At 36.4% G+C, this 12,084-nt stretch overlaps 1 protein-coding gene across 1 annotated transcript; it reads left to right on the forward strand.

Moving 5' to 3' along the window:
- The first annotated feature begins 7,154 nt into the window (after positions 1-7,154).
- On the forward strand, positions 7,155-11,839 carry LOC113706137 (serine carboxypeptidase-like 17). Its single transcript, XM_072064037.1, has 14 exons — positions 7,155-7,361; positions 7,454-7,599; positions 8,468-8,544; positions 8,656-8,778; positions 9,059-9,161; positions 9,242-9,279; positions 9,400-9,501; positions 9,861-9,947; positions 10,061-10,216; positions 10,346-10,417; positions 10,523-10,647; positions 11,054-11,167; positions 11,293-11,353; positions 11,451-11,839. Exons 1-14 carry the CDS (start codon positions 7,231-7,233, stop codon positions 11,532-11,534), a joined length of 1,419 nt encoding a protein of 472 aa, XP_071920138.1. The 5' UTR covers positions 7,155-7,230; the 3' UTR covers positions 11,535-11,839.
- Positions 11,840-12,084: the final 245 nt, after the last annotated feature.

Below are 12,084 nucleotides of genomic sequence, written 5' to 3' on the forward strand. Positions count from 1 at the left end.
GCAATCTAGAAATTAAATCCTACGGTCGTACCTAGGGTTATTTTTGGGTTAGAGAAATAGCTAACGGTCGTACCTTAGCTATCGAGAAATTAAGGAAGGGTTGGTTGTTTATCGCGTGCATGACAACTATAACTAATCTATTGCTAAATGTTGGAATTATTTCTGCATCAATGATAAGTGCATGAACCATTTCTGATGTGTACCCTTGGCTAGAGTTTCCCCAATCATTTCTTTTAATTAATTATTTTCTGCAGTTAATTTATTTAGTTAGCATTTAATCCAAAACCCCCCATACTTCGGACTCTAGAAGAAACGAATTATCCCCAGTCCCTGTGGATTCGACCCTACTTATCACTATCTACAGAATTTATATTTTATTTAAGCAGGTTATTATTATTGCACAGGTTCGGCACCTGTCAGCTTGCTTGAGAATTTCTACCATTATTTTATCTGCTTTAAATTTCTTGCATTACATTTCAAATTGATTATTTAAACAGTTATTCTTATTGAACCCCCTTAATTAAGTATGCTTGCTCACTAATCTTGCCTCCCCAAATCTAAACCTCTGGCCGACTGCTTCCGCTAGTGTGTCTCTTTTTTCTTCTTTTTTTTTTTGTCGATGCAGGGATGTCCAGACTTTCGACCAGACAAATTCCCCGTGGCCCGGGAGAGGGCACCCTAACCCACTCCGAGCGCGTTAACAGCAGGACTCGAAATCTGGTGAGCATGCCTAAAGAGGAACAACCACACCAGTTGAGCTATCCTGCTGGGGGCTTCCGCTAGTGTCTGAACTAACGAAAATGTGCACGATTGTCTTAACAATCTCATGGTACCTAGTTCTATATAATTTTCCATTGCATATTTTCTTTGGTGAACGTAGGTCCAAAACATGATAACATGTCACATTTAGAAGTCCTCAGAACGAAAAGTGTTAAAATCTGTAGCAGCAGTTTCCTTCCTTTTTCTTCTTCCAGAACACACACACCAGAACCAGTAAAGAGATCAGTGAAAAGAATAATACTATTGTTCAATTTCTCCTCGATCATTATGCTCATCAATAAAACTAGTTTTCCAAGATAATGTTGGAAAAATGGCTATATTCATTGTAGAGTGAATGAGAACATTGTTCTTATAATGGCACTCTTGAAAGAATTCAGGATAATTATCTATCATTCATGTATATTAATTATTGATACATTATTTTGAATAGGATTCATGTGTATTAATTATTGATACATGATTTTGGATAGGATTCCTTTGGGGTTATCTTATTGAGATATATGTATGTACATGAATGTGGTCCTTTGATAAACGTGAAGATAATTATCTGGAATTTAACTCTTGTTGCCAATTTCTAACAGTCACCCTTGGCCAGCATCTATAAATATCTCTTTTGTTTCAAAAGCAATAGCGCTCTCTCTCTTTTTCCTTCTTGCATCTGCATCTTTTATAGTGTTCCATATTGCTCTAATTCGAGTTCGTTGGGGTGAAGAACGTTTGGTGCTAACATATTCACCTTTAATCCGTTGTATCCTGAGAGACAGACGCCTACTCAACCTCAAGCACTCTACCTGGAGGGGGCGAATCTGTTTTAAGGAAATTGTGTTCACAAGCCTCGGATTGTTATTATTGTTATTTTCGATTATTACTTTCTTTTTGGGTTGTATTTATTCTTCTCTTTTGTATCAGCCTATTTTATTATTTGGCTAACAGTCTTAAAACAGATTCGGTTCTCAATGGCTGACAATACAGGAAGAGACACCAATATTTCTACTTCTGATGCTGCTGCCTCTGGCTCAATTGTGAAACAACCTGAAGGAAAGATTACTCCTATGGTGTCTACCAACCATAGTGAGAAACCTGAGAAGTTCTATGGCCTGAACTTCAAGACATGGCAACAAAAGATGTTGTTCTATTTGACAACATTGAATCTCTCGAGATTCTTAAGTGAGGATGCTCCAAAGCTGCCTGAAGGCTTAACTGATGCACAAGCTGTCAGTGCTATTGATGCTTGGAAGCACTCCGATTTCCTTTGTCGAAATTATGTCATGAACTGCTTGCATGACTCGCTGTATAGCGTATATCAAATACACAAGACGGCGAAGGCACTGTGGGAATCCTTAGATCGGAAATATAAAACCGAAGATGCCGGAGCAAAGAAATTTGTCGTTGGAAAATTTCTAGACTATAAAATGGTGGATTCCAAAACTGTTATCAGTCAAGTGCAAGAAATTCAGATTATCTTGCATGAGATTCTAGCTGAAGGCATGATTTTGAGTGAAACCTTTCAAGTAGCTGCTGTTATTGAGAAGCTACCTCCTGGGTAGAAGGATTTCAAGAACTATCTCAAGCACAAGCCCAAAGAGATGAGTATGGAGGACCTTATCGTTAGACTTCGAATTGAAGAAGACAACAGGGGTTCTGATTGCAAGGCAACAACTTCTGTTGATGCTAAAGCAAATATTGTGGAGTATAAGCAAGGGCAAAACTCCAAAGGCAAAAAGCCAACTCGAAATCTTGGGGCAAAAGGGAAAATCTCTAAGCAGAAATTCCAAGGTAAGTGCTTCAACTGTGACAAAAAAGGTCACAAGTCCACTGAATGTAAGCTTCCAAAGAAGAAGAAGCATGAAGCAAACTTGCTTGATAGAATCGAGGGAGACATGGAAAACATGAACCTGACTGCTATGGTTCCTGAAGTAAATATGATAGGGTCAAATCCGAAAGAATGGTGGATTGACACTGGAGCTACAAGACATGTTTGCACAAACAAAGACTTGTTTACTACCTTCGAAAAAATTGAAGGAGAAAAAATGTTCATGGGGAACTCTGCCTCATCTGCTATTGAAGGTCAAGGGAAGGTGTTACTAAAGATGACTTCTGGCAAAACATTGACTTTGAACGATGTTCTGTATGTGCCAGAAATCCGCAAGAACCTTGTTTCTGGATCGTTGCTGAACAAGCATGACTTTCGCATGATTTTTGAATCGGATAAAGTTATATTATCCAAATCTGGGATGTATGTAGGGAAAGGATATACAACCGATGGGTTGTTCAAATTGAATGTAATGACTATTGTGAATAATAAGAATAAGTCTTCTGCTTATTTGCTTGAGTCTTTCAATTTATGGCATGGTAGACTAGGTCATGTTAATTATGATACTTTGCGTAGACTAATTAACTTGGAGCATATTCCTTCCTTTCACATCAATTCAAACCATAAATGCGAGATTTGCGTAGAAGCAAAATTAACAAGGTCATCGTTTCAAACAATTGAAAGAAACACCGAACCCCTTGAATTGATTCACACAGATGTCTGTGATTTGAAATTTGTTCAAACAAGAGGTGGTAATATATATTTTATCACTTTCATTGATGATTGCACAAAATATTGTTATGTGTATTTGCTCAAAAGTAAAGATGAAGCCTTGGAAAAATTCATTCTCTACAAGAATGAAGTTGAAAATCAACTTAACCGGAGAGTTAAAAGGTTAAGAAGTGATAGAGGTGGTGAATATGAAACATCTATTGATGATGACTGTGCAAAATATGGAATTGTTCATGAAGTAACTGCACCTTACTCACCACAATCGAATGGTGTTGCTGAACGGAAAAATCGCACACTAAAGGAAATGATGAATGCGATGTTAATAAGTTCAGGATTACCTCAAAATATGTGGGGTGAAGCTATTTTGTCAAGCAATTACCTTTTAAATAGGGTACCTCGGAAAAAACAAGATAAAACTCCTTATGAGTTATGGAAAGGTAGGAGACCATCCTACAAATACTTGAAAGTGTGGGGGTGTCTTGCAAAAGTGGCTATTCCAGCACCAAAGAGAATAAAGATAGGTCCTAGAACTGTGGACTGTATCTTTATAGGCTATGCACATAATAGTACTGCTTATCGATTTCTTGTGTATAATTCAGAAATTTCGGATATACACAAAAATACGATAATGGAATCAAGGAATGCTTCATTCTTTGAAGATGTGTTTCCTTGTAAATTGATTGGTGCATCAAGTTCATCAAAACGAACACATGAAGTTATGAATCAAGAAAAACATGATCATGACTTGATTCAACAAGATGAACCGAGACGTAGCAAAAGGGCTAGAGTGGAAAAATCATTTGGAGATGATTTTACAACTTTTCTATTAGAAAAGGAGCTACAAACCTATACAGAAGCTGTAAGTTCTTCTGAAGGATTTTTGTGGAAAGAAGCAATAAAAAGTAAGGTTAATTCTATTTTACAGAATCATACATGGGAGTTAGTGGATCTTCCTCCTGGTTGTAGACCTTTAGGGTCCAAATGGATCTTTAAAAGGAAAATGAAACCTGATGGCTCTGTCGATAAGTACAAAGCCAGACTTGTAATCAAAGGATACAAGCAACAAGAAGGTTTGGATTATTTTGATACTTATTCTCCTGTTACGAGAATAAATTCTATCAGAATGATACTTGCTATCGCTGCATTGAGAAATCTGGAGATACATCAAATGGATGTAAAGGCGGCTTTCTTAAATGGTGATTTAGATGAAGAAATCTACATGGAGCAACTTGAGGGTTTCATAACTCCGGGAGCAAGAAATAAAGTTTGTAAATTAGTCAAATCATTGTATGGACTAAAACAAGCGCCAAAGAAATGGCATGAAAAGTTCGACAATGCAATGATAACTAATGGATACAGAATAAATGAGTGTGACAAATGTGTCTACACTAAAGAAACAGACAATGGCTATGTCATCCTATGTCTTTATGTAGATGACATACTTATTGTTGGTAGTAATGACAAAATGGTCAAGTCTACCAAGGACATGTTGAATTCAAAATTTGACATGAAAGATATGGGGCTTGCTGATGTAATTTTAGGAGTTAAAATTACAAGAATATCAGACGGGTTGGTCTTGAGCCAAACTCATTATGTGGACAAGATTCTGGAAAAATTCAATAAGAATGATTTTGGAATTGCAAGAACTCCATTAGACAATAGTTTTCATCTATCTAAGAATAGAGGAGAGAGTATTTCTCAAGTAGAATACTCAAGAATCATTGGAAGTCTAATGTATTTAATGAGTTGTACTAGACCTGACATTGCATATGCAGTGAGCAAATTGAGCAGATTTACAAGCAATCCGAGTGCTGATCATTGGAAAGCAATTTTAAGGGTACTTAAATACCTACGGTACACTCGGAACTATGGACTGCATTACACTGGATACCCTGCTGTTTTAGAAGGGTATGCTGATGCAAATTGGATATCTGATATAAAAGATTCAAAGTCCACAAGTGGGTATGTGTTCACACTTGCCGGTGGGACAGTATCTTGGAAGTCTTCTAAACAAACTATTGTAGCTAGATCTACAATGGAATTTGAGTTCATTGCCTTGGACAAATGTGGAGAAGAAGCTGAATGGCTCCACCATTTCCTTGAAGACATTCCAAAATGGGAGAAACCTGTGCCACCAATTTGTATTCACTGTGATAGTCAATCAGCAATTGGAAGAGCACAGAATAACATATATAATGGTAAGTCTAGACATATACGTCGTAGGCATAATACCATTAGACAACTACTCTCAACAGGAGTTATCTCTATTGATTATGTGAAATCAAAGGATAACATAGCGGATCCGCTAACTAAAGGATTGAATAGAGAGTTGGTTGCAAAAATGGCAAAGGGAATGGGACTAAAGCCCATGGAAGGCTAAATGTTATAAAGGAAACCCAACCTAGCTGACTGGAGATCCCAAGATCTAGGTTCAAAGGGACAACCTAATTATAAGGACTTAGCGTAGTCATTGTGGGGGGATACCCCTAAACCCATTCCGTAATGAAACAATGACGCAAAGGAGAATTAAGGATAGCACAATGTGTGCTTTAATGATTCTTAAGTGAAGTAATTTATTACTGAAGACTTAAGTAAATCACCTATGTGAGAGTGAAGTGGGGCCGCTTCAAAAGAGAATTGTTTAGGGCTCAATTCTTAAAAACTCTTGCTGAACCAGGTTGATGTTCATGGCCAAAACGAACATAACTATGAGAACTGATCTAATGGAGCATGATTCCTGTGTGAAATATATGGTTCATTTACACTAAAAAGCGAGACAGTTCAAAGACATCATGTCTACTGGATTGCTAGTAAAGTAAGTGTATTTCACAAGAGAAGGTTCAATGGGTAACACCAACCTATCTTATGCAGGTTTCAGTTGTGGAACACTACTGTAGAGTCAAATCAAAACAAATTTTCCATTCATGTGGGGGATTGTTGGAAAAATGGCTATATTCATTGTAGAGTGAATGAGAAAATTGTTCTCATAATGGCACTCTTGAAAGAATTCACGATAATTATCTATCATTCATGTATATTAATTATTGATACATGATTTTGGATAGGATTCATGTGTATTAATTATTGATACATGATTTTGGATAGGATTCCTTTGGGGTTATCTTATTGAGATACATGTATGTACATGAATGTGGTCCTTTGATAAACGTGAAGATAATTATCTGGAATTTAACTCTTGTTGCCAATTTCTAACAGTCACCCTTGACCAGCATCTATAAATATCTCTTTTGTTTCAAAAGCAATAGCGCTCTCTCTCTTTTTCCTTCTTGCATCTGCATCTTTTATAGTGTTCCATATTGCTCTAGTTCGAGTTCGCTGGGGTGAAGAACGTTTGGTGCTGACATATTCACCTTTAATCCGTTGTATCCTGGGAGACAGACGCCTACTCAACCTCAAGCACTCTACTTGGAGGGGGCGAATCTGTTTTAAGGAAATTGTGTTCACAAGCCTCGGATTGTTATTATTGTTATTTTCGATTATTACTTTCTTTTTGGGTTGTATTTATTCTTCTCTTTTGTATCAGCCTATTTTATTATTTGGCTAACAGATAAAAGAGTGGACGTGAAGTTTCAACCGAAGCAAATTGTAACACATATATATAATATATCCCAATTTCGTCAAAGAGATGCAAAGTCAGAAAAAAAGGAACCAATACGTTTGCATCCTAAACCCACGCTAACACGTTACTTAACAACGAAAAGGAATCATTGATTATTAATTTGCTGTTTTTCAGCAGAGACGTCCTTGCCTTAATTAATAACTATTTAATAAATTTACTTCTCAGAAGTGCTAGCTAGACTTTGCCTCCTCCAAGGATCGAAAAAGCCTGACTTGCCAATTTTGCAAAACAACGTTTCAAGCTTTCGTTGGCTCCAATTTCAAACATGTTCCTCAGTTGCATTTGGTTTCTTGAGTTGCTTCTTCTTTCTCTTCTCTTTAACGTTAATTCGGCACAAACCATCGTGAAGAGTTTACCAGGTTACCCCGGAGAACTACCATTCAAGCTTGAGACTGGGTAATCATCAATTATGTATCTTCAGTTCAGTTTATTTTCACAAGTTACAGTGGCTCAATGAAAGGTGACAATTTTATGTTCTTTATATTCAGATATGTGAGCGTGGGCAAAAATGATACCGTGCAGCTATTCTACTACTTCATTGAGTCTGAGAGAGATGCCGTCAGGGATCCTCTTGTGCTTTGGCTCACTGGTGGCATTGGCTGCTCTGCTTTCTCTGGTCTTGTTTATGAAATAGGTACGCGTACTCGGATCACGTGCCTCACACGTTCCTGTTCAAACCAGTTGAGGGCAGAACGGTGACGTTCCATTTTTTTTTTTTTTTTTTTAACACCATAATCCTACTTGTTTTTACAAGTAGGTTTGTTTGCTATTTCTTCACTTATTTCCACTCGATCGAGGGTTCAAATTGGTTTGGATTGAAACTTGCATGATCCTAATCCATGTATATTCTCATCCATTATTCACACACTAGGAAATGTATATTCTCATCTATACACTGACAGTGCATGCACTTTCACCGTTAGGTGCATGACACATAATCCAAATTTGAATTTGAAGTCCAAATTTTGCATATGTATATCGTGCATCCAACCGTGATAGTGTATACAAGATTTACTCTTGATTTAATGTGTGTCTTTCTCCTCAAAATTTAGAAATGAGGTATATTACCCCTTCTCAACATTAATTTTGGTTAAGCAGTTAATAGTTGACTAATTTGACAAACAGGAAATGACAACATTTTTGCAACAATTTACACTATGTTTTTCAAAATTTTGCCCACTACATTTGTTGTTATTTATCATTAGCATTCGCTATCGGGTCTAATAATTTTTAAAAAAGAAAAAAGTATACAATACAGAAGGGCCGGAGTATTAATCCAAGAGGACGTACTACACAAAGATTTTAAGGATAATAGAGTAAAGTAACGAATTCTTGAAGTAATTATCACAGCAGAAGTAATTATCCAACATTATATTATTTAGTGGGTAAGGTCAACAGGACCTCTAAATGGTTCCTAGATTGCCAAAAATCAAGAAACTTCCTGGATTGCTAAATTAGATATTATTGTTGATCACTCAATACATTAATTTGTTCAATTATAGGTCCTTTGAATTTTGATGCCGAATCTTACAATGGAAGCTTACCTTCATTTATTCTGAATCCATATTCGTGGACAAAGGTGAAAAATTTAGCCCAACTTTAAACTACTTTAGGCATGCGTTTCCAGTCATTAATTAGCGTTTTATTCATACTTCGTTGTTAATTAATCCTATATATATGTCTTCTGCAGATAGCCAACATTATCCTTTTAGACTTGCCTGTTGGCACCGGATTCTCCTATGCAACTACTTCTCAAGGTTACCTCTCCTCAGACACTAAATCAGCAAATGACGCTTACATGTTTCTGCAAAAGGTAATTAAAACAAACATCAACATCAACATTACTAGAAATTGATAATTCTATGTTGCTTGCTACTATGTTTTTTTTTTTTTTTTTTTGTCTTTTCATTAATTGGGATAGATGGTTATTACATGACTTTATGCTTAATCATGCTTCCGATCATAGGATGAAGAAATATCATGGGATATGGAAAACCAAAATTGACTCTATTTATGCCCATCAAATTAAATGGATGTTGAAAAAGATACATATAACAAGGCAAATACTCATGATGGTTTATTTATACATGCAGTGGCTGTTAAATCATCCCAAATTTATCAACAATCGCCTTTACATTGCCGGTGACTCCTATGGAGGGAAAATTGCTCCCATGGTCGTTTTAGAAATAACAAAAGGTGGTAATCCTGATTCATGTTTAGATAGTTATATTTAGAAAGATTTGCTTCCACCATGCTATATATATCACCGTGTGTAGGTAATGAGGCTGGATTGACGCCGCATATGTCAATCGAGGTGTGACTCCCTTGAACACAATTTTTTTTTTTCATTATTAGCCATTTAGTCTTGCTAAGATTTCATATAATATGTTGAAACAATAATGTTGTACTATGTTCTTCCAAAATGTTGAAAAAGGGATACTTGATTGGCAACCCTGCAATGAATGTTCCGAAGGATATGAATTGGAGAGTCCCATATGCTCATCTTCTGGCGCTCATATCAGATGAGTATTATGAGGTGGTGCTCAAGTCCCTTGATTGTTTTTGTTAACACTAGTTTAAAGCTGAAATTAGAAAGATTAATGTTATGTTATCCAAATTATGTTATTTCCCAAGATACAAATACTTATACTAACCTTGCTCAATTTTTCCTTTCTATACTAAACCTAACCAATGGGATATTGGGCTCTTTTGGAATTGAAAAGGCGGAAGGAATATAAGTTTTCCCATGTTAATTCAAGGATTTGGACCTGCTGCTATTTGATGCATTTGTCTTTTTTTCAACTTTCTCAAGTTTGAATTCTCAGACTTCTTACTTTTCATACTGTAAATTTACTATCAAATCATGGACTAAAACTGAGATTACATGAATTTCAGCGGGCAAAAAGTAGCTGTGATGGGGAATACATGAATCCAAACCCGAACAATACAGAATGCCAGTTTGCTCTTCAGCTTATTAAACAGGTAACAGCCTTACAGCTGCATTAGCATTGCTGCTGAGTGCTGACTAACCAGCATCTTCCATTATGTTATAGAACACCGAGATTCAATTAAAGCAATTCTTTTTCCTACTGCAGTGTACCAGCGATATATGCCTTTCTCATATTTTGGAACCAATATGCAAATTTAGAGCACCAAAACTACATGGACTCGAATGGGATCTAACATATTTTGAAGAAGATCCAAATGACATTCTCCTCCTCTCATCCGATCAAGAAAATCCAAAGTGTCGCGTAACTTCTTCCTCCTCCTCGTTTGAAATTTATATACTAACTTTTACACATTATTTTTACTTTATAGCATGCTATATATCTTTCCCTGATTTTAAATATTTGCTAAAATCAACTTCCATTGGCATGCAGTTTACTGATTATGTGCTGTCCTGTGTATGGATGAACAACCCAAGTGTCCGAGAAGCTCTTCAAATTCGAAAAGTAAGTTGGTCACGAGGAGGAAAAGCAGGCGTCAATCCTTAAATGTTTTTTAAGTTGTGCCATCTAATCTTGTTTTCTAACCAATTTTTTCTGTTCAATTGCAAGGGCACAAAGGAAAAATGGAAAAGGTGCAATGGGAGCTTACCAATATCATATGACCAAGATGTGACAAGTGTGTTTGACCATCATCAGGTTCTTAGCACAAAAGGATATCAAGCTCTAGTGTACAGGTTAAGGATGGGATATCTGCTGCCTCCTTATATTTGTCACGCTCTTGAATCATCATGCATTTCTTGTTTTGTCTTGTCATCATTAGCCAATTGAATAGCTCATCAACAATATACTTCAATTGCAATGAAAAATATAGAAAATATATATATATATATATATATATATCAATCAGCAGTTCAGCACAGATTCATTGGCAGAGCAGGAAATTTTATTGATCATGAATTAGATGGTTAATTTGCAAGATTCCAAGTACTTGATGCAAAAACTAATTGAGCATCTATCAATGAAGTTTGTGAAAAGGCCCAAAATTTTATTCCTTTAAGAAGTAGGGACTAGGAAATGCATTTTGCACTCAATTGTCCATTTTGATCAGTCAGTCCACCTACATCCCTACTTCTCCTGCAGTGGTGATCATGATATGATGATTCCCTACATTGGCACACTCCAATGGATACGTGATCTGAATCTTACTCTTGAGGAGGATTGGCGACCTTGGTTTCTCAATGGTCAAATTGCAGGGTTCGTTTTCAAATTTTTAGCTGTATTTAACAGTTGTTTTCTTTTTTTCCTCAAAATTTTCCCCACTAAGAGCCAATGCATGAGATTTATAAGTAACCAAATATTCAAGAACTTGTCCCTTTCAGGTACACATTGAAGTACCAGTTCCAGGAAGATCAGTGCTATCTCACGTTTGCAACTGTCAAGGCAAGACAAACTCTTTGGCCATGAGTCTTTTTCCTCAGAATATGCAAGGAAACATGAAACAAGTTAACATATTACTACGTTTGTTATATATTCTCAGGGTGGAGGTCACACTGCTCCCGAATACAAGCCAAAAGAATGTTTTGCCATGATCGACCGATGGTTCTCTTATTATCCTTTGTAGATCAAGAAAGAAAGGCTTCAAGAGAATATTTCTCTACAGTTACCAGAAAGATCCAATTCAAGATTCCAATTTTATTATTTCAATCATCACAGAAAATACTAGTAAGATGACCATTTGCAAAATTCTTTCTATGTTAATAAGGCTCAACATTTTCACCTTCAGTGATGTAAAAGAGTAAAATACTCTCGTTTGGTCTAGAATTTGTCAGTTCCGGGTGGAATGAGCCAAGACACACTATCAACTAGGAAATTGATGATTGAAAGGAAGTAGTATGCGATAAAGAGTAGTAACTTGTAAACCTCCTATCCATGTCTACTAATCTTTACCCGTGAGTTTGGTACTACCCCAATTTCCATCTCTTCCATATCCGATGGAATATAAAGAAATCGCTTTATCATCCAACCAGATGTCCTTAAGACATCCACAACGCTATTACACATTGTGGAGTGTAATCCACATGTCACGTCAGCATTACATTATCTCCTCTTTTATTATACTTTCACTCACAATGGATTACACTTAGCATGGGTCCACAATTACATCAAATATT

This window comes from Coffea arabica, chromosome 8c, assembly GCF_036785885.1.
Source record: "Coffea arabica cultivar ET-39 chromosome 8c, Coffea Arabica ET-39 HiFi, whole genome shotgun sequence".
Taxonomy (NCBI): Eukaryota; Viridiplantae; Streptophyta; class Magnoliopsida; order Gentianales; family Rubiaceae; genus Coffea; species Coffea arabica.